Raw genomic sequence first — 24231 nt, forward strand, 5'->3', positions numbered from 1 at the left:
AAAAACCTTTTTGAATTTGGAAGTACTTTCAGGTCACTATTTAATCCCACAAGGGTAGGGACTTTTAAATGTGGTGCATGCTCCCAGTGCCTCCATATAATTAATTCCCACAGAATTCTCAACAGTAGGTGTTTCTCTAACTGTAATACAAGTGGAATAGTGTATCTTGCATTGTGCAAGATATGCAATTCATTTTACATTGGTAAAACAGAGAGAAAATTAAAAACCTGCATTTATGAACATATGTATGAAATAAGTAAGACAAACAATGCCCTTTTTCATCATAAGACAGTATGTTCACAAGCTTCATTTGTATTTTTTGTATTGGAGGTGGTTCCAAAAGAAATTAGAGGGGGCATGTGGGAAGCTAAACTTGAATATCGTGAGCATTACTGGCAAATAGGTTAGAGGCCAGAGGCCACCAAACAACCTGGTCTAAATGATATGCTTTCCTTTCTTCCAGTATTAAAACTAAGAGCTGCTAAATTGTAATTAACACTTTTGTCCACTAGAGGGCATTTATGTATTGTAAGTGGGAAAAAGCCGAAAGACACAAACAATTTTACTGCTTTTTTAACATTCTCAATGGTATTTTTTACAGATTAACAATATAGATTTATGTATTTACTAGTTTACATATATATATTTTTTTAATATATGACTTTCTAGTATCACTTGTTTTTAAGAATAATTTTACCATTATTCAAAGTTTTTATGGTTTAATTTGTGATGTGTAAAATTATATTTTTTCAAAAGAACTATGTTCAAACATGCATATTCATGATTTGTGCTATTCATGGTGATTGGCCCTAATGTTTATTAATTTTAAGCACTGATTGGCCAGTTCTCCAAGCCACTTATTCAAAATGGATATTTAAACAATGCTTAGCAGTTACGTTATTTTTACATCTGATGAAGTGTTGAACGAAAACACAATTATCATATTTCACTGCATTAATGACATTTTCTCTGTGTGTTATCGGTATTTGATTTTAATAATAAACTACATTCCTATATTTTGGCTCACTTCATTGGACTTCTACAGCGTATTGGGTGTGTGTTCCTAGATTGTTTTTGATCACTGCCATGTCTATATTGAAACTGAGTTCATCCTCAAGTCTTGGTGAGTACCCTTGCGAGGTAGACCTTGTTTTTCACAAAATCTCACCAAGGCAACACTGATATATAAATTGTATTTATATAGCATATATAATGGACAGAAGTATGTTAAAAAATTGAGAGAGAGAGCTGGGTGCATAAGACCCAGGATAAAAAAAGTTTCCAATCCTGGTAGGCATACTGATGCCAGGATTGGAAAAGATGACAGTGTAGAATCCTCAAAATACAGAAACATTCCTACAATGGGGCCAGGCCAGTCCAAGGGGAAGGATGCCCCCCCCACTGTAGAAGGAAGTAGTAGTCCACAAAAATCACAAAAACTGGTAGGCCAAAGAAGAGCCATAAAGATGATAAAATTGACTATTGATAAGAAATAAATTATGTATTGTTCCTATTATGCAAAAAGCCCAGAATTTCCAGACACAAAATATACAGAATGATTGAAAGAGAAATTAGAGGAAAGAAAAATACTTTCACAAGAAAAACTGTCACAAGCTTCAGATAAAAATTTGTATTCATTAATACAACAGATTTGTGAAAAACAGTATATAGATCAAGAAACTTTGATCGGTTTGGAAAAAAGCATTTGAGGAAGTGTGAAAATATAAACATCAAAATCTAGAGATTTTTGGAAAGTATAAAAAAGAAATATGGACATGGGAAAGAAAGAGATTTGATAGAGTGCAATATTTGTGCAAAGAAGAAAGCCAAATTAAACAATATAAAGGCGGCATCCCCAAAGATATTCAAAGAGAAATACAGCCAAAGGCATCCGGATATGGAAAATTTCACAATGAAAAAATATCAAAAAGAAGGAATGTAGAAATGAAGATTAGTAAAGTAGAAGTTAAAAAAAGAGAAGCTGAAGTTATGGAGTACCTGTTGAAGTGACTGATTTGGTGTAGATCTAACACAGGTTACATCACAGAATGATTTACTGAGCCCCCAAAGTAAAAAGAAGCAGGAAGATCAGGAGACATCTGAAGAAGAAATATGGACATAGGACAGAAAAAGATTTAATATGATGCAATATTTATGCACAGGATGAAATTAAAGAGAATGTGCCACAGGAAGATGCTATAGAACTTTCTTTAAAATGCCCGCAGGAAATGGAAAGCAAAAATGTGTCTTCAGTTTAGAAGAAAATTAGCTAAGAGAAGAGTTGCCTGATTTAATAGACATTTTATTTTATTTATTTATTTTACATTTGTTGACCGGGCTAGTCCAACTGGATGTATGTCCATTTTCAGTGGAGGCCCGGGGAGAAAAGCTCCACAAGTTTAAAAAAAAAAAAAGTACACAAAGACAAAGATATTTACAAAGACATTGGGACTATTAATTAGAATGTCACACAAAAAAAGTCAAAACGAAATGTTAGTGAACATTCATGGGAAGAAGTACATGGACACAGTCATACTGTAAAATTACACACGAGGTCAAAGAGTAGACTAGTTATAGTTAATAAAGTCAACAATATATACATAGGCACATGCCCTAAATAAGATAATGTGATAAGAAACAAGGTATTATGGGAAGGGTTAGTTATTTAATATGGGTTAGCACAGGGGTATAGCCAGTGTGATTTACGGTAGGGTTTAAGTTTGCTTTTAAATACGTTAGCTGAGGATAGGGAGGTTAGGTGATTGGGGAGACTGTTCCAGGTTTTACCCACTGTATTAGAGAACAGAGTGCCACCAGTTGAGTTATTAGATTTGGATATTTGTACTAGTAGTTTGTTAGACAAGCCTAGGGTTTTGAGATTATTATAGGGGGTGACTAGGGAAGTGAGTTATAGGTGTGTTTTCTGGTTGATACATGATCTTGTGGGCTACTATTACTTGATTGAACAGTATTAGATTTGACAATTCTAGCCAGCCTAGTTGATTCAGATTGATACAATGATGGGTTCTATAGGAGGACCCGGCAGCAAATCTGGCAATATTGTTGTAAGAGGTAGACAGTTTGTTCTGAGTACTTTTACATAATTTGGTATAGATAGGAGAGGCATAAAGCAGAGTAGAGATAAGGTGGGTGCGGGCAATGGTGATCCTGGCTAGTGGAGTTAGAAAGGGTTTGATCCTGTAGAGGGAACCTAATTTCTTATTAACTGTTTTTATAGTGTTATTGATGTGAGGCTCATAAGAGAGGTTATCAATTAGAACCCAGAGTAGTTTAGTGGTAGGATCAGGAGATAATAGTTTCATTACTAGAGATTACAATAAAGTTAAGTGGGGAGGTTCTATGGGTGGGGGTGATTAATAGCATTTTTTTTTTTTTGGGTTTAAGATAATACAGCTATGCAGAAGCCAATTTTCAACTGTGCTAAAGGTCTTTTGGGTTAGAGACTGAAGTTCTGATGGGGAAGTGGCAGAGCATATGTGTGGAGTCATCTGCGTATTGGATGCAGGTGGCTTGTGGGATTACAGAATGGAGGTCATTTGTAAAGATGGAGAAGAGTAAAGGTCCCAATATGGATCCTTGTGGGACCCCTAGGGCAACTGGGAGGTGGGAAGATAAGGTGTTTGCCTACAGTACAGCCTGTTTTCTATTATTTAAGTAGGATTGGAACCACTGAATAGCAAGAGCATCCGACAACAGGGTTTTGAGTGTGTTTATGAGGAGGAGGTTGTTGACCATGTCGAAGGCTTTTGACAGATCAATAAAGAGGGCTGAGGATAGTGTGTCATTATTTCTATTTCTATTAATATGGTCAGAAAAGGATAAGAGCAGAGGTGGTGCTATGAAATGTTCTAAAGCCGTGTTGACAGTTGGCTAGTAGATTTTTTTCAAGTAAGTGGGTTAAAAGTTGCATGTGAATGCATTTTTCCATTACCTTTGCCACAGGGGATAATATGGCTATGGGCCTGTAGTTGGAAAAGTCCTTGGAAGTACCACCTTTATGCAGGGGGATAATGTGGGAGACTTTCCAGATGGATGGGATGGATCTTTCAGAAATACTTCTATTAATGAGGATGGATATGGGTAAGCTATGACTTTTGCTGATTTTTGCAGGTATTCTGCAGGTAGTTGAACTGCAGAGAGTGTGGTGGGTTTAAATTTCTGGATAAGTTTACAGACAAGGGATGTGGGAACTGGATGAAAATGAAATAGAAGGGGGTTATTAGTGTTGGAGCATGTGATGTTAGGAGATAGCTGGTTGGCCAGGGATTGAACGGTTTCTGTAAAGAAAGTGTTAAATGAGTTGGCTATTTGGGTAGGATTATTGTGATTTGTGCCAGAGGGAGTAGGGGTGCATAAGCAACCTGGGTGTAGGAGGTTATTTATGCCTAGCCAGAATTTTTGAGGATTATTATGGTGGGTTTGTTGAAGATAGCAGTAGCAGTTCCTTTTATCAGACACTGTGACTTTCTTTGTTTCATTTCTTAGCTGCCTGATCTGAAGGGCTTTTTGTTGCCCGCCATTTGGCCCATAGTTTATTTCTTTGGAGGATTTTTTGTTTGGTAGTTCTCGTGAGTCATGGGGCTGGTTTAGTTCTAGTTCTAATTTTACATATAGGGGCATGGCAATCTAGAATGGCTAAGAATTTTGAATTTAAGTATTTGACTACATCATCTAATGGGAGATGTTTCAGGGGTGTCCAGTCACAGGCAGAAAGTTCAATTTGGAAGCTATCCAGGTTAAAGTTTTTGTTGGTCCTTACAGTCCTATAGTTGTTTGAGTTTGGAGATTCAGTCTTATATCCAATTAAGTAGGTGAGTGAGTGCTCACTTATATCTTCTGGGAGAGTGCCGGTTTTATAAGTTTGCTGGTGAGTATTAGTGAGAATCCATTCAAGGGTGCTTTTTTTGTTGTTAAGCTTATCGGTTCGGGTAGGGGATGTTATGGGTTGAGTAAAGCCATATAGGTTAATATGAGTAGAAGGCTGCTCAGATGTACAGGAAATCCAGTTTATATTTAAGTCACCAAGTATTATGGCTTCTTGTGGGTAGTTGGTTGATAGCCAGCTGAGGATAGCTTCTAATGTGTTAGTATTATTGCCTGGGGGAAGGTAGATACAGATTTTATATATTTACATTTGTTGAGCTGAAACTTAGATACAAGAATCTCTGCATTACTGGAAAGAGGCAGTTTGGGGTCTAGTGAGGTAACTTGTAGTCCATTTTTATAAAGTATAGCTACACCTCCACCCTTCTTAGCATTACAGTCAAGTCTCAGGATATTATAGCCAGAGGGAATAACTGCACAATCTTGTATTGCTGGGTTATTTATTTATTGCATTTGTTTACCAGGATAAGTCCACTGGGCCTAGAAGAGCCCATTTTCAGTGGAGGCCCGGGGAGAAAAGCTCCAACGAGATACAGAAAAAATATAAACATTAATTAGTACAGAAGCAGAAACAGTGTTACAAGATAGTAAATATAGTAACATATACAGAATATATACATAAAAGCAGGAATCTAGTTTGTTTGGTTACAGCAATATATACAGAAAATATACATTAAAGCAGAATTCAATGAATTCAATCAAATTGGTATAAACAGAGATCAGTATTACTGTACCAGAATCAACAAGTGAAGATAAAAATAAATATGGAGAAAATATCATCAGTCATTAGTAGCAAAAAACATAGGAGTTTAGTAATCATATAAGGAGAGTGAAGAGGTTAGGTTATAGAGCAGGAACATAGCCAGGAAGAGTTGAGATGATTTTTCAGCATTTGTTTGAAGGTGGTGGTGCTGCCTGTGTTTCTTATAGAAGGCGGAAGCGAGTTCCATAGTTTGGTGATGGTGAAGGCATAGAGGAGTTGACCAGCAGGTAAGGTGGGCTTATCTACTTTTAGAAGTAGATGATTTTCAGATCTTAGATGCCTGCTGGAATGGTATTTGGCAAGTAGAGTTGAGAGAGCAGGACAGTCTGTGGGTCTGTAGATTATTTTGTGCACAGTAGTCAGTTGGGTGAATGAGAGATGGTGGGGGAGTTCCAGCCACCCTAATTGTTTCAGTGACTTACACTGGTGGGATGAGAATGTGGCCTTGGTGGCAAATTTTGCTATTCTGTTGTAACACATAGCAAGTTTGGATTTTGTAGAATTTTGGATATTAGTGAGGAGAGGGGCACCATAAAGGAGAGAGGGTAATAAAAAGGTAGTTGCAAGGGTTTGTCTAGTAGAGAGGCTAAGAAAGTGTTGGTGCCTGTAGAGCATACCAAGCTTTTGGTGTGTTTTTTGATGTTATTGTTTATGTGCAAGTCAAAGTTAAGGTTTACATCTATAATAATGCCTAGTAATTTAGTGTGTGGGACAACTTCTATAGTGGTATTGTCTTGGGCTTATATAGTGAAGAGTTTTTTTATCAAATGGAGTGGTTTTCCTAGGAGTAAAAATTACTAGTTTAGTTTTTTTTTGGATTTAGGGCAAGATGATTGTTAAGCATCCAAGATTCAGTAGATGTGAGGGCATTCTGGATAATTTGCTGGAGTTCAGAGCTGGAATTTGCAGTGCATATTATTGTAAGGCAGAGGATATCAAAAGAATGTACATCTATAAGGGCATGCAGGAGAGCAACTTTATTACTGATGCTTCGAATATTTAGATGTGCTATCAGAAGAGAGTTGGGGGGCCTGGTAAGTAGGTGCATGTTAGCAGGAGTTGTATCAGGCTTTGTAGCTGTGCTTGAAGTTGGACCAGGGTTTGGGTGTATGTCAATATCTAAGAGGAAGTGGATCTGAACTCTTAGGGGTGAGTTGTAAAAGTATAGAAATTAGGTTCAGGGATTTTCTAGTTTTTGAGCTATAGTAAGAAATGTGAGTGAGTCTATGATAACTGGCTGACAAATACCTTGCTGGGCAGAAAGAGTTGTTGAGACTAAGGGGAAGGTTAAGTGTAGGTATAGAGGTTTGCCTAATGGGGTAGTGAAATCCTAGATATTTATGGTGTTCATATAGAGTAAGTAGATAGGGTATAGTTAGCAGTGATAGTAAAAAGTAAAGGATTGTGGCATGTTTGGGACATTAATGGAGACATTGTAGGAACAATATGAATGAGGTTGATATTCAGGGATATTTGCAGATAAGACAAAAGGGTGAGGATTGGTTGGAGATGAGTAATAGTACCTTAAGGGGGAGGAGTTTGTTTGGTGATAGTGTAGTGGGTGTGGCAAGTGGTGTATATGCTTAGGACCACTGGGGGTGGGTGAGATTTGGGGGCAGGGTAGGGGAGCGGAGTGAGGCCGCAAGGCGAATGGAGCGGGAAGAGCTACAGAAGAAGAGAACCCTAGGAGAACAATCAGAGAAGCTGATTGTTAAGGTAAGTATATGTGGGGAGAGGTAGGTAACATAGCCTGGATAGTAGTTAGATTATGCAAAGTGGTTAGGCAGTGAAGAATGTAAAAGGTAGGAGGGTAAAGTGAGACTATACACTGATACAAGATGTGGGAATCGGGATGCCTATAAGGTGAGTTTAGAGACAATAGGTTAGGTCTAGAGAAATATTGCCACCTAGTGGACAGATGTGAAATAGCAATAGTAGCATCTATTGGGAGAGAGAAAGGAAGGTAGCAGCAGTCAGAGTTTGAGTATGGTAGGATAGGAGTTAAAAACAGAGGTTAAAAGAGACAGGAAGGGAGACTAGGTCTAGCAACAGATAGAGTTTGGTTGCTGGCTGTCCTGGCGAGTGAGAGTAAATGTACAGCTCACAGTACTACACACTATTATGTCTACAGACAGTGTTTTTTAAAGTACATACTTTCTCTTATTTAATGTATTCCCTTGAGGGGACTGTTACACAGGAAAGGATGGGTTCTGTTCTTTAGTTTGGGAAGACCACAGTATTATGAAGAAAATGTTGCTATTCAGCAGGCAGGGCAGGTCCTCATTATTACCGAACAATCAGGTTGGGCAGCTTATTCCTTCAAGGTTTTGCCTGCAGGTTGGTTGACATATATGGTGCAGCTTTCTTCTTTTAGTTGGTGCAGATCAATTTTCATTTTTCAGGCAGTAAAATCTTTTGGAGCTTGCTGAGATCCATTTTGTCCGACTGTTCTTCTTAATGGAGCCCTGAAAAATAGACATATTAAGATCAATTAAATAAATATACCGCAGAAGGTCAATAAAACCCAAAAAGTCAAGTTTGATAAACAAAACAGTAATTAGGGCTGTATAACACAAGTAAACAGGATAGATTACTGTGCAGCTTGATTAATAACTGATAAAGTTCTACCACAAGAACAATGGGTAGTGAGGGAAAGGAAGGAGATAAATTGAATACCTTCATTGAAGTATCGACTAGAGAAAACTATAAAGTAATTAAGACAAGGAGTGCCACTGTTAGAAGAATATAGAAAAATGAACAGATCAATAAAAATACTAAGAAAAATATATGTGATAAAAACTATGTGCAGTATTAGAACAGATCAGGAACTACCATGCTTTATTGCAAATAAACAAAAAATCTCAGTACAGGCAGAAAAACTTAGAAGATACACAGATAAATATAAAGAAAAAGTACAAAATAAGCAATTTACTGATGAACCAAAAATGTTTTATAGAGAATTGGGAAACAAATGTTTTATAGAGAGTTGGGAAACAAGGTAAAAGGAATTGAAAGACTGACAAAAAAAGAAGAAACAGATTTTGGAGAAGTATCTATGAAGACCCTATGGAACATAAAGATGCCAAATGGATAAAAGTAGTAAAAGAAAGAATAAGAAGCTTAAAGGTACAGGAAATGAAATGGGATGAAGTAGCAGCCAGAGAGATTGAAACAAAGTTAAGAAAAGCCTCTAATTGGAAAACCCCAGACCTAGATGCAGTGCCTAATCTCTACTTAAAAGTATTAACATCTTTGCACAAAGATTTAGCCATGAGTAAAAACTATTTATATGCACACCCTGAAGAGACACCAACCTGGCTAACAGGAAAAACAATACTCCTACTTGAGAGTGAACCTGCAAGCTACCTTAAAAATCATAGGCCAATAACTTGCCTTTTGACGATGTATAAACTATACAAGGAAACTGATGCTGACAGAGTTTATAGATAATTAGAAGAAAACTTAATTATGGCAGTAGAACAAAAGGGCAATAAAAGAAATGACCATGTGTGGTTTACTGTTGTTATCTTACTTACAGCCATTCACTGTTTGCTGCAACACCACACTATCACCCATATATTTGCCTCTGCTTACCTAGCTGCACTGATTGCCTACATTCTGAAAACAGCTGGCGGATTTCACAGAACTGTATAACCAACAAGTTGTTTCCATTTTTCATACACATTCAGTAACATTTTATCACAACGATATCTACAGTATACTACTACTAGCAAACTCTTTAGTGTTTACCTGCAATCTTTGTTGGATGAATCTGACCTTCGTGGCACTGATAACTTGGTATGTCCAGCTAGAAGCATGCTGTTGCATGAACAGCATCTAAATTCTTACTGCCTAGGTCTTAGTATTTTGTTTGTGTCCCATAACAGTGAGATATAGGCTGAAGGATCTAACAAATGGTTACAGGACAAAACAGTCTTTGACTACTTCATATTATTTTACCTTAATGTGTACTTGAAATGCCTTGTATTCCTGGAATACTTCAACCAAACCATTTTAAGCTACCTATTGTCAGTTTACACCAACACTAATCTTCATACTCTCAAGACTACCCATTCATCTGCAGCATTCCCAACATGCCATCTACCTTTACCTTTCTTATCTTCATGGGTCCCTGCCTTGTCTGCTACTTTCTGTACAGGTAACTTAAGGATACTCCAAGAGACTATTTCTGAACACATCCAGGTGTGATTTAAGCTTACTCAGGTTTTGTCTCAAACTACTGTGAATACAGGAATGTGGCTACCCTAGTGTAAAGTTAATAAACATTAGTATTGGCCATCCTGGACTGTTTCTACGCTACCTTCATTGAAAACTGCTGCATCTTTTGTTGCCTTTGCAACTGGATTCATATCAATATTTTTCTAGGCACCCAAAAGTCACTTGCTGAACTACTGCTTAACGTATTTAATGGTTTACTTTACTTATCTAATTTATGAAGTGGATTCATATTATTAATTCAAATTTCTAGCCCAACTATTTTGCAGGCATATTGGACTTTAAACTTTTTCATCTTGCAGTGTATGCCCAGCCATTTAAAACCAGATTTGCTCACTTTATTCATTCTTTAAAGTTGTTTTCTATGTTTGTTTATTAATTTGCTTTCCTTTCAGGAACTCTTGGCAGGTGAACTGCACTTGACTACATTTTGTCAAATTGCATTGTATTTATTCAAGGAAACAGTTTATAAATTCCTATATTTTATTTTATTTTATTTTACATTTGTTGACCAGGCTAGTCCAACTGGATACATGTCCATTTTCAGTGGAGGCCCGGGGAGAAAAGCTCCAGTTTAAAAAAAAACATAGTAAAAAACAGTGTAAAACATACTACAAAAACTTACAGTAATATTTGATACAAAAATTAGAAAAGGCATTAGTAAGAAATAAATTCATCTTAGTTTAACAATGTTTAAAAAGGAGTAGGAAAAAAAATGAGAGGGAGAGTTAAGCGTGATTAAGTAGTACTTGTGAGTGACAGTGTTAGAAATCAAGAAGGAAGGCTAGTATAAAGAATGATAGATGCAGAGTTGTGGTTAAGAAAAATGTGTTTTCAGGGTATCAGATAATTAGAGAAAAAAAACAGTTAGTCAGGATTGGTACAAGAGCATAACCAGTGGTTACAGAAGAAAAGTTTTAGGTTAGTTTGAAATAGCGAGAGAGAGATTAGGGTCGTCATTTCTTGTGGTAATTGATTCCATATTTTACCAACTGAATTAGAGAATATGGAATCGCCTGCTAAGTTATTTGATAAGCAAGTATGAATCAACATTTTGTTAGCAGAGCGTAGATTCCTCAAGTTATTGTATGGTCTTATGAAGGTAGAGAGAATTGGGGTGTTGTTGGGTTGGTACAAGGCTTTGTGGGCGATTATAAGTTGGTTAAATTGTAATAGGTGAGGTAATTCAAGCCAGCCTAGTTGTTTTAGATTCTGACAGTGATGAGTCCTGTATAGAGAGTTTGTAGCAAATCTGGCAATATTGTTATATGATTTAGCTAGTTTGTTAAGATTATTTTTAGAAAGATTGGTATATATGGGGGAAGCATATAACAGGGTAGAGGTTAAGTGGGTTCTAGCTATGGTGGTTCTGGCTACTGGTGTCAGGAAAGGTTTTATTCTATAGAGGGATCCAAGTTTTTTGTTAATAGATTTTATTGTAGTATTTATGTGAGTGTCAAACTTTAGTTGATTGTCAATTGTAATTCCTAGGAGTTTGGTGGTGGGGTCTGGAGAGATAGTGGTACCATTGTTGGATGTAAGCATAAAATGAAGAGGGGGAGACAAGTGAGAGGGTGTAAAGAGTAGTAGCTTGGTTTTTTTTGGGTTAAGGATTAACCCCCCTATAGCTAGTCCCGCTATAGCTACTTACAGTTAATTGTTCTAATAATTTGATTTTATTTCTCACATTTAATTCTAGTGCGGTTAATTTGTAGGTATTAACAGACCGCTTTCATTTGCACTTCAATTTTTTCTGGATTTATTGCAGTAATGGATATGATCACTTTATGTACTGCTGCTTCCACAACTACTGTTCACTTGGCAGTCAGGATATTCCTTTAAAAATTCTTACGATTTCTTTGTCCTGCAGCACTCACATCTCCCAAACAGCTTCAACTATTCAGTTTAATATAAAAGCTAAGGAGTCAGTGACCAACAATTCTGTGTATTTCAACAGGATTCAGATTTGCTCTAGCAGATGAGTCTGCTCCCCACAGACTAGGCCACATCCTGGACTTGATCTTCCAACTTTGTAATGCAACAAATCACTTTTTTTCTGTCCAATTACCCAATTCTTGATTGGCCAAACCCAGGTTGACAGACCTAGGTCACTTAAAATGCAGGAGGCTTGGGCCAATCACCTCGGATATTTTGTAACCGGTTTTGTTTAACCAGCTGCTCCAAGACTGTAATGCCACTAGTCTGCATGAACTGGTACAATCTATAGCAAGGCCTTAAATTTCCTCTCTTAACCTTTTAGTTGGATGTTGTGTATATAGCCAGTTTACCTGATTCTGCACAAACAGTATTTGACTGTGAACTTTGTAGGACTGAGCATCGGACATGCAGTAGCTAGATAATAGAATTTTTTGTGCAGTGGTAATGCTCTAGGGGTATTAGCTTGCCTCAGTCAGGAAGGCTTTAACTATACAGGAATATGAATTTGCTGTTTGATACAACATCCATAGTTTCAGTTCAATCAGCACACACCCTGCATCAGTTGCATAATCCTTATTTATCCAGGTAAAGCTATTTAATCTTATGGTACAAGTCTACTAACATATTTCAACACTGCAGAGCAAACAGCATTGCTTGGCAACTTCACTACTGTACTTAGACTGTTCATTTCTTATTGTATAAAGTGATTTCTTACTTTTGAAGCCCCAAATGCATTTCAAATCTTGTCTCATTAGAATTATGCATAACTTGCTGTTATTTACTTGACAAACTATTTTCTTCCATCTGTAGCATGAAGTATATTTTGCAATGTTTTAGTTATTTAGTGACATTATGTATTTTCTTTTGTATATTTAATCTCCATGTATTATATTCTTGTACAATGTTTATGCATGGTCTTGTCTTTTGACCTAGGTCATTACAGAAAAGGATCTTATGACCAGTCTACCCACCCAGTTAACAAATGTAAATAAATGTTTCTAGCTTCACCCCCCCCCCATTACCAGTTTTACAACTCATCATCAAACTTCTTTTTCCCCATACATGGGGTTAGGGTATTGTGCAGACTGTCAGCATCTCTCTTGTTTCAATGCTACTGTCTTACCTTCTCTGACAGTCGCACCTAACTGTTGCAAGTCTTCTCTCGCACAATCCATCTCTTTGAGGGATGCACTCATTTCCTCTTGCCTTTTCTATCCATCTTAAACCTTCATCAGATTGTCTTCTGCTTTCCTGCATATCTCCAAACTATCAAAGTCTGTTCTCTTTGTCCTTCTCTGAAATTAGAGAAATGTGGGTTTCTGCTCCGATGTCCTCATGTCTTACCACCCATCTCAGGCACTTCATCTCCACCTCTAACTTCAAGTGCTCTGCCTTTAATTCCCAGATTTCTGTACCATATATTACTAGTGGTCACACCACTGTTTTGTATACCTTATGCTTCAGCATCCTTGGAATTCTCCTGTCACACACTACCCCTGGCACTCTGCCAGCTGGCTACAGCCTGTTGATTCTAGCTTTGACATCCTCATTCAGACTTCCCTTCTCCTCAACTGCCCCTCTCAGATACTTGAAGCTGTTAGCTTGTTCCACTATTTTCACTTCTAAGTCATTTGCCAGCTTCTTCTGATTATCTGCATTCTGTTCCATCCTGCATGCCTTCACTTCTTTATTTCATTCCCCTATCCTTTGCTGACGTTCTTTTTCAGTCTATCTGCAAAGCCACATCATCTGCATACAGCAACTTTGTTGATGTACTCTCTTTAACCTGTTTACTAATGTAGTCCATCACCACTATAAAACAGCAGTGGGCTCAGAGCTGAAACCTGATGCACACCCATTCCCACTGGTAACCCCTTTAAAAGTAATCTATTTTAATTTGTTTTAGATTTCTAATAGTTAAATTATTTGTATGATTTGATAACTAATATACTCATCTGTGTGATTATTTTGTTTGCACATTACCTGGGTTCAAGCCATTAACTTCACTTGAACTTCACAAAAGAGACGGAATACTAGAAAAAGTTTGCATCCACAAAGATTTTCTCAGTGTTCTTGGCAGAGTCTATCAGATGACATCTGTGCATAGCAAAGTAGAGATCCATGGTTCTGTCCATACTTTTTACCAGAGGCTGGTTATGTTAGAGACAGCTGTGGAATGGAAAATCAGTTTTATCTTTAACAGACCCATCTAGGAATCTATTGATCATATTGTGCATTCAGTCAGACATATCAAGCCAAAAAATCCACCATATGCATTGCTTAGCAGATACAGTAGATGCTTACATTGCTTTCCACAACCTGTCAGCTGTTTTGTATTCCTTATCTGGGGAATGGAGAGCTAGTCTCCCTGGATTCACAACCTTTTTAGCATCTGCCACAGAGATAATGGTGTCAGGCTTGGGAGTCGTCAATTATGCTTCCTCAAGGCTAAAGGACACTAGTGACCCTTTTGGGGAATGTGGGCCACTGTATTATGTTCTTCACAAACTACCTTGGGGGCATCCCTCATGACATCAAGCAAAGGTGGTACCACCCAGAACAATTGATGGCAGATCTACAGGCAGCATCCTTTGATGGGAGATGACTGTATGAATTCACCATCGCCATGACTGTAGGATACATTACTTGTTCTTCTCAAACATGGTATCAAAGGGACTGTAGGTAAAGTGGGCATCCTTCTGGTCATCAGCATTTATAGTTGGAGACTCTGAAGGGATGTCATGGTGTTTTCTCTTACAAACAGCCTACCTAGGTTTTTACAGCGGAGGAAGATACTCTCTCTATTGCAAGTGTCACAATAAGATGCTCCAAACTGGTTAAAACCTGCCAGCTCAGCTTTTGTGGGATAAGCTGCAGTGGCAAGGGCTCAATATCCTATTTCAGCAGAGAAAGGGCTGGTACTGGGGCTATACTTAACTGTTCTGAGGAAGAACCACTGCAAGGCTGCTTGCTAGTTTAACACTGCCTCACAGTCACAGCCCTTAAGGCCAAACAACACACCAAATACACTTGTTATAGGGGACTCTATTGTCCGGCACACTGACGTCACGCTCACCAGACTGAACAAGGAGAAGGTCACTGTAAGCTGCCTGTCGGGTGCCAGGATCCGCCACATAAAGTAAGCACTCGGGTCACTCCAAAGCAAGTACAAGTATGACTCCGTCATTGTCCATGCAGGTGTGAATGACCTGAGACGTACCTCCCTGGACTACATGAAAAGAGACAGAGGAGCTCTCTGACCATGTAGCCCAGGCTGGTATGACCCTGACCTTGAGTAGCATCTTGCCCTCACCAAGAATGATGCCACAGTATAAAGACAAAATGATCAGTTTCAACAATTGGCTAAAGTATTGGTGTCATTCAAAGGGGATCCAGTGTCTGTCAGCCTGGGATGACATGCTCGACAAGCCACGTTGCTTCGCTAGGGATGGCTTGCACCTGTCACCCTTAGGCTTTCTTATACTGGCCAAGGCTCTTGCCACCCCCATAGTGCCTTTTTTAGGCAAGGCTCAAAGGACAAACCCACCTCCATAGACAACCCAAGGATAAAAAAACTAAAGGTAATGCTACTCAATGCCAGAAGTCTAAACCTCAAGATGCACGCACTTGAGGCTCTCCTCAGTATGGAGAAAATCAATGTCTGTGCAGTAACAGAAACCTGGTTCAAGGCTCCTGAGAGCACCCCAGCACTACCAGGTTATAACTCATACCATGCATTTTGGCCCCAAAACTCAAACTGAAGCACAAAAGGAGGGGGAGTATCTATATTCATCAAAGATACCTACACCTCCAGGTTAGTGGCACTGCACGGAGCATCGGAAACCATCCATGTGCAACTAACAGCGGGCAAAACTGCCTTTCAGTTTGTAGCCTGCTACAGAACACCCTCCCTATTACAGGAACCCCACTTGGCATTCCTGAAAACACTGGAGAATATGAAGCTCTCTCCAAACACTATGTTATTGGGTGACTTCAACTACCCAAACACTGACTGGGAAAACTACTCAAGCCCAAACACCCTCACCCAACGGTTCCTTGAATTTATAAACTCTAATACAATGGAACAACTGGTCACCACTCCCACAAGAGGGAACAACATATTGGACCTGGTCATCACCAACATGGGGACTCTGTTCCACACCAGAGGTAAACCCCTCATTGGTAAGATCAGACCATAAACAAATTTCCCTGGACATCCATATCCCGTCCCCACCCCCAGCCAAGGAAATCACTGTAAAGAATTTCTCAAAAGCCAACTTTGCACTTCTCAAGACTGAGGTGGAATCCTTCAAAGCCCCTGGGCCAGAGGATAATACAGCCCAATCCGCAGAATCCTTTACAAATGCATTCTATGAGCACCTGCAGGAATGCATGGATCGTGCTATCCCAAATAAAACCAAGACTCGCTCCTCCAAAAATAGGAGACTGGTCTGGTGAACCCCGGCCATGAATAAACTATACAACAGAAGGAGGAAGCTACTACATGACAGAGCAAAATCTCAAAAAGGGAAGGCATCTCTGATAAGTATTATCAAGAAACTTTGATCCCTCATAAAATCCTCAAAGGCCAGTTTCGAAAGAAAGATTGCCCTAGACACTAAAGATAATCACAAGGCCTTCTTTAGTTACGTCAGCAACATGGGTGGAAACTCCCAGATATGCTCGGAATTAACGGTACAAAATATACTGAACCTACAGACATAGCCAACATCCTGGCAGACAGAATCAGCTCAAACTTCTCCCCCCCTTCCGCCCCAAAGGAGCAAATGCCTATCCCAACTGAATGTAACCTCCCTGACATCACAGATGCACAGGTGAATGCTGCCCTCTCCAAAGCAAAAAACACAGCATCTATGGGGCCGGACGGTGTCCCAGGCTGCGTCTTACATGAGCTCCAAGAAGAACTGAACCCTCACATTAAGTCACTGTTCAAACTTAGCCTTACTACAGGATATGTACCCAAAGAATGGCATACAGCTACAGTGGTCCCACTCCACAAAGGTGGTGCCACAACGGACCCCGGAAACTATCGCCCCATAAGCCTGACTAGTCTGGTCTTATAGCTATGGAGCGTATTATCATGGAACTCATAAACAAAGACATTGGGAGCCTCCAAACACTGGACCCTACCAAATTCGGCTTTGTTAAGGGCAGATCTTGCCTCCTAAACCTAGTTGATTTCTTTGAAACAGTTACCAAAGCCATAGATGAGGGCAAGGTAGTCCACACAGCCTACCTGGACCTCGCAAAAGCCCTCGACACAATACCCCACTCGGGCATCATAAATAAGCTTACCAGCTTAAATATCAACCCCTATATCAAAAGATGGGTTGCAAACTGGCTCAGAGATAGAACCCACATGGTCAGAATCGCAGGTGCCATGTCCGAATACAAACCAGTTACAAGTGGCGTCCCACAGGGCTCAGTTCTGGGACCTCTCGTTCGGTATATACTTGTCTGAGGTTCAAGCTAACATGGGGGGATTATGGCCGACAAAGTTCGCAGATGACTGCAAACTGGGGGCCATAATCGAATCTCCAGCTGACACAAGCATCCTCCAAAAGGGTCTCACAGAGACTGATGCTTGGTGCCAGAGCCATGGCCTCAAGCTAAATGCTAAAAAGTGCATAGTCATCCCCTTTGGGAAAAACAAGGTGCCCACAAATTACCATAGGTGGTAATCCATTAAGTACGGAAGAAGTAATTAGAGATTTGGGGACCAACGTAGATAGTAATCTCTCCTTTGATAATCACGTTGCCAAAGTGGTTAGAAAGACCTTCTATATAGCCCACCTTATCACGAAAGGGTTCGCATCTAAATCAAGGGAGGTCATTGTGCCCCTCTACTTGTCACTCATCAGGCCCAAAATTGAATACAATGCCCCATTTGGGATGTACCTTACCAGACACCTGCAGCAACTGGAGAGACCCCAAAAGTACCTAACCAAGAGGATCATGGGATCATGGGCTACAAACAGATGTCTTATGCAGCTTGACTAAAGAAACTCCAGCTCTACTCAGTTGCCTACCGCCTAAACAGAGGCGATCTATGCCGGACGTACAAAGCCATGTCAAACCCAGAATTAATGGACATGCTCCACCTCAAAAAATCCAAGTCCCTTAGAGCTACATGCTCCAGGGACCTAAACCTCAGCACAAAAATAAATAGGACATGCTGGAGGGACAGATTCATTTCCCAGAGGCTCCCCTCACTCTGGAATAGAATCCCAATTCATGTTAGACATAGCCCCTCGCTGACCCTCTTCAAGCGAAATCTGGACATGTGGATGGGAAATCGCAAATTCACCCCTGGGATCTCTTCTGTGTCCCTGCTAGACAGAGGCACAGTAAACTAATCTTAAAAGGGTATGTTCTGCGACCTACATTACAGAGGCACAGTAGGCTAATCTAATAGGGAGGTGGAAGCCAAATACACTCTGGCTAGGCTTATAAATGCCCTAGGGCAGATAGCCTAGTATCTACCTATGAACCTATAATATTGATGTTAAGAGATGGAGTTGAATTTATCAGCCATTAGATTTGCCATGCTATTCACCACCAGTTCAGTACACTGTTGTGCATTACCTTTAATGTTCTAGACATAGCTGAAGAAGGATTTGAGATTGCCCTTAAATTTCAAGGCTATCCTGATCTCATACTTGGCCTTGTTGGACTTAAATTAGACCTCTTAGTTTCATTAGTTGCATATTTGAGCACGTGTACTTAAGAAAACTGCTCTTCACCTCTCAAGAATCTGAAGGAAACAAAAGGAAAACAGACCACCTTAAGGTGGTCTGGGTAGCTCAAGGAAGACATAATCCTGAATATCTTAAGTAAGGAAATGCCACAGTCTGTCAAGCTGGGTCATATGCTAAGAATAATACATACTAAAGGGGCGGTTATATTCTGTTATGGGCCTGATAAGGGAGGAGAAGAGAGGGATGATAACTTCCTTAGATCTGGTAGAAACACCCCTGATGATTATTCCGTCAAGGTAAAAGGATTTGCTAAAAACAGTGGATACATTGTGAACAAAGGATAGTGCATTATCAGTAAAAGTGCCTAGGTCACTCATGACAGATTCAGTATTCAAATAGGTGTCACAGATGTGGTAGGTGCATATGTGCCTAGTTTTGCATAAGGACAGAATGCTGCATTTACTGGCATTTTAGTTTACAGCCATTTATTGCTGCAGATTAGCTCGTTATGAAAAATCTGCAAGTCAGATGGTGAGTTAAAGACAGATGCAAGTTTGCAGTCACATGCCAACTTGGTCAGCCACAGACCCTTGATGTCATCTTTGACATTAGAGAAGAAAATATCAGTGAAGTGGTCCTAAAATGGATCCCTAGGGGACGCAGGAGTGTAAAATCTCGCCATAATAGTAGATGTCCTTATCTTCACTGTTGCAGTATTCTTTACATAAGGGATTGCTTGCCAAGAATAGCCCAATGTCTGGCCAGTACACTAAACCCTTTTGATTTTATAGGTGCCATACTTCACATGTATGCTCCCAGCTTAAGGCGTAGGGCATAGAAGGTGACGTAAGGACACAAACACTCAGAACTGAATTGCCCCAAGAGGAACAGAAAACCCTCAGAGACAAAGGAAATCATGTGCATTCAGAAGGATAAAGGACACAGGGAAAGAGGAAGAAAGGGCCCCTCCTCCAAGATGGTAACAAAAGCAAAAGGACAAGAGCTAGGAAAGAGGGAGGGACCAAATACTGCAAGAGGAAACAGAAGTACAACTACTGTTATGTTTAGATTTTACACAACTGTACTTCATCCTTCCATATCACTTCTGCAGTATTCTTTACATAAGGAGAGTACAAGATCTTAGAACAATCTGGGAGGAGGAAGGCAAAGAACAGCCCTCAACAAATCCAAGCAAATTAGCCCTGGCAAAAACTGCCCTGGGAACAACATTCAGTTTATAATGATTATTAAAAGTATGGACAAAAGACCAAGTAGCAGCCTCAAAGATGGAACTGCTGCCCATCAACTTGGAAAAAAACACCATAGGAGGAAATTGCCCTGGTACAATGTGCCTTTACGGAGGAAGAAAGACACTTGCCATGAAAGGAATAACAAAAAGAAATGGCCTTAGAAAGCCAGGATGAGATGGTTTGCTTGGAACCAGCCAAACCCAAAGTCCTGGGATGAAAAGAAACAAAAAGCTGTCCAGGCTTATGAAGTGACTTCATTTTATCTAAATACTTGAGCTGTCTATGCAGATTCAAGGTATGAAGAACCTTCTCTCTAGCAGACTGTGGAGAAGAAAAAAAAAATGAAAGGAAGTCAAATAGCCCAATTCAGGCACAACTCATTGTCCACCTTGGGCATAAAAGGAGGATTAGTCAGAAAAGACATCCTGTCTCTGAGAAACTAAAAAAGGAGGAATGGCTATGACAGCCTGAAGTTCAGACACTTTCTTGGCCGAAGTGAGAGCTAACAGAAGAAGAGTCTTCCAAGTGCAAAGCTGCAAGGATGCTAAACCTGCAGGTTCAAAAGGAGCCTAGGTCAATTTTAAGTATAAAACTGAGGTGCCAAAAAGACAGAATAAGCTTCCTGGGAGGCCTTATATGAAGGACACCTTTAAGAAATTGCTTGACTTCAAGGGCAGACCAGCAGAAATTGCTGATGGATGAGCTTTAACTGAAGAATATGCCAAGCCAGCATGGAGCAGATCACACAAATAAGAGAACCAGAGGAACCTACACAGATAGTGGATCCTGATGGCAAAAGAGGCAAACAGAAAATCTTTTTCCATTTGGACATGCACAATATTCTGTTAAGGAGCCTTCTGGCTTCCTGCAGTACCTAGAGCATATCTTCAGAAAACCCCATCACCCATAGTGCCATTTGAAGGGTGGACAGGTGATGGATAAGAAATCTCTTGTCTTGAGTGAGAAGATCCATGCAGTGAGGTAACTTGTGGTGATTGCCCCTGGCCAATTGAGAGAAAAGGGGGAACCAGTTGTCTGGACCAAAAGGGAGTTGCCAACAAGATTTTTGTGGAGTTCTGCCTGAGTGTGTGCAGAATTCAAGGCAAAAGAGAAAGAGGAGGAAAGGCAAACAGAAACATTCCCACCCAAGGAAAAAACTGGGCATCCACTTTCCAGGCCAGATGACTTGGCAATCTGCAACATAAAAGTTGTTTGTTCAGAGGAGAGGCAAAAAGATGTACCCGAGGAATACCCCCATCTATGGACTATGTCCAGAAACACATCTCTGAGAAGCATCCATTCATGAGCCTGCGTCCTGGACCTGTTCAATAAGTATACCACTAGATTGTACTCTTAAGGAATGTAGACCACATGACAAGTCAATTGATACTGGATAGTTAGATCCCATGCCTGAAGAGCTAATCTGCAAAGAATATAGGACCTCATGCCCCCTGCTGGTTGATGTACCACATCACTGTGATAGTCCATGAAGACTTTTAGGGAGCCAGGGTGGAAAAGGGTAAGAAAAGCTTGCAGAGCCAGAAGCAGAGCTATCATCTCTTTTATGTTGATAGACCCAGGACCTTTACAGGGCAGCAGGTGGAACCTACCCCAAGTTTGAGGCATCCATCTATAGTTCCTGAGACAGAATTGGAGACAGGAAGGGAAGCTCTGCATTGAGAGAGAGTTGTTGAAACCACACTGATTTGCAGCACTTCCTCATACACAGCCTGTGAGAGAAAGCGTGGGAATAGTGAAGGCCATAACCCTTGGACTCTGAGAAACTCCTTGGCCATAAGAGAGGAAAAAGGAATGAGATACTGGAGAAATCTTTTCATAAATAAAACCTCTGGAGCAAGAAGAGAGGCCAACATGGAAAGAGTCTGAAGCCAGCACCTCTGGAAAATATGATCCTTGGAGGGTGTAAAAATGGATTTCTGGAGGTTTATGGAAAACTCCAGACTTTGCAAAAGACAAGTGGTAATGTGGAGATGCTGCAACACACTGCTGGGAGAGGAAGCCTGAATGAATAGGTTGTCCAGATAGGTGAAATCTGTAACCATTGAAGTCTGCAAGAGACAATGATAGGAATGGGTATTTATTGAATATCCATGGGGTGGTAGAAAGGCCAAAGAGCAAAGCAGAAAACTGAAAATGACAGGAAGGAACACAGAAATGTAAAACAAATCCTGAACAGAGGGTGAATGGGGATGTGAAGGCAGGCATCCTTGAGATCCAGGGAAACCAAGAAGGCCCGGAAAAGAGAAGGAGACAACAATGCCCGGAGAGACCGCATTTGTTAAAAAGGGACCTTGAGAAAGGTGTTGAACAGAGAAAGATGCAGAATGGGTTTCCAGGTGCCCCCCTTTCAAGAAAACAAACAAAAAATTCTGTAGTAGAACCCCATTCCCAATCGGGAGGATGGAACAGGGTGAATGGTACCCTGATCCAAAACGAAGTGCAAAACCTCTGAAAAAATAGAAAGCTGTTACTGAGGAAGTTATGGAATGCTGGAGAAGGGTGGTAGGGAATTCCTAAACATGAAAACCCCCTGATGAATGATGGACAGCCCCCGAGTCTGAAGTGATCTGATACCAATTTGGAAGAGATACAGAAAGGTGGAGAGACAGAGGGACCTGGCTGAGGGGAATAGGAGACCAAATGTCAAATGGAGACATGCTTGTCCTAAAAGGAAGGTTTCTGAGAGGAAGGAGTCTGAGTGGATTTAGCAGTAAGAATATGGCTACATCCCTTCTTACCTTTGGGAGGTGGGAGAGTCTGTTTGTGGGCAAAGGTGGACTAAGAAGGGTAATTCCTCTGGAATTTGGTGATAGGAGAGACAAAAATATGTTTGAGTTCCTGCAAGGTCTTACCCTTATCCTGAAGGGACTTTAACAAGTCAGCAGTAGCTGTCTCAAAAAGATTATTATCCAGAGGGGCATCTAAAAGTTTGGCATTAATATCAGGTAAAGCCTGTAGATGTAGCAAAGAATAATGTCTAATTACAGAACTAAAAGAAGCAGCCATGGAAGAGGCATCAGCAGCATCATAGTTGCATTTAATGGATGGACCTGGGAAGTTGATCCAAGGAGGCAAAGAACTGAAACCTTCCCAACAGAATTTGGGAAATCTGAGACCACCAAAGAAACTTGAGAAAGAAGGACCAAAACATACCTGGTCATGTGGATTTGGTAATTAATAGCTCCTAAAGACAAGGTGGCAGTATATATTTTATTACTCAATCTCCACAGCATGACTATCCTTATCTGAGGGAAGGAGCTTGCAACATGGAAGGAGCTCAGAAGGCTTGTCAGAGGAAACTGAAACCATTAAAGGATCAGCAGATGGGCACTTACACAAACATTTGAAATCCTCAGGCATGTTTTAGAACCAGTCAGGTTTCTTAGGAGGCAGGGAATTCAGAATCATAAACCACAGAGGTAGCAGAAAAGGGGCTGCCAAAACAGGAGGAATGGCAGGTGGCTTAGGAGTCTACATCTGTAAAAGCGGATATTTATTTTGAATGTCAGAGACCAGGGAGCAATCCCATCTGAAGTACTCCATTATAAGAGCAAAAAGTATAACTCTTCCAAAGGGGAATCTGGGCTCATAGAATTGTCTTCCTCAGACTCTCAGTCTACAGGGGAAGGAGTCTGAGAGAAGTAAGCTAGGGATTCCTCAAGTCCAAGTCCTCATTTGTGGAATCCAATTCCCTAGGCCTCTTAATGGGGGTGGGAGACCAGGGAGGAGTAGGGATAGACTCCCTTGAGGAGGCCTGCAGGCCATAAAAGCATTGAACAGACCCAGAGTAAATTCATGTCATTCATGTTGAGGATCTTTAATAACAGGATAATGTGTTTTTTTTTCTTGAGCAGGATGTCTGCTCAAAATTCTTCTGATGGCTCAGACTCTTGGTAAGATTTGATAATCATAGCTGGAATCTCTTCCCTTAGCAAAATCTGAGGAGTCCCCCATATAAATTATCAGCTTACACAATGCAGATTAGAACCACATTTTCTTTATGTTAAAATTAAGCCATTTTGGAATGGTATTAATACCTTTCTACAAGCTTTATTTAATGAAACATTTTATTGAACTAAAGCTGTTGTATTATTAAATGTGAATGATGGTCCTCATTTGACTAGGTCAAACATGGATCTTGTATGGACTATACTTGCAATTTCAAGGAAGTGTATAACAAGAAGATGGAATACAAACAATACCAACTTTGGAAGACTTCTACAGCCTACTGAAGACCACAAAATTATTGGAAATTAAAATTAAATAACAAAGAATTTATCCAAAGCCATTTATCAACCACCCTTGGGGAAAAGTCGTATAATTGACACTATACAATAGTCTATCAGACACGCTGATAATGGATTGGACATAATTGTATACATTAAAATCTGTTATAATG

General features: G+C 40.0%; 1 protein-coding gene across 1 annotated transcript in view; it reads right to left on the reverse strand.

Moving 5' to 3' along the window:
• PTGES2 (prostaglandin E synthase 2) overlaps window positions 1–24231 on the reverse strand; it is a 488316-nt gene that overhangs the window by 46612 nt on the left and 417473 nt on the right. The window contains exon 7 of the mRNA XM_044058142.1: window positions 22685–22784. Within this exon, the coding sequence (XP_043914077.1) occupies window positions 22685–22784 (100 nt within the window). The remainder of the gene's footprint in view (window positions 1–22684; window positions 22785–24231) is intronic.

Source organism: Protopterus annectens, chromosome 16.part0, assembly GCF_019279795.1.
Source record: "Protopterus annectens isolate FY-2018-M chromosome 16.part0, PAN1.0, whole genome shotgun sequence".
NCBI classification, from domain to species: domain Eukaryota; kingdom Metazoa; phylum Chordata; order Ceratodontiformes; family Protopteridae; genus Protopterus; species Protopterus annectens.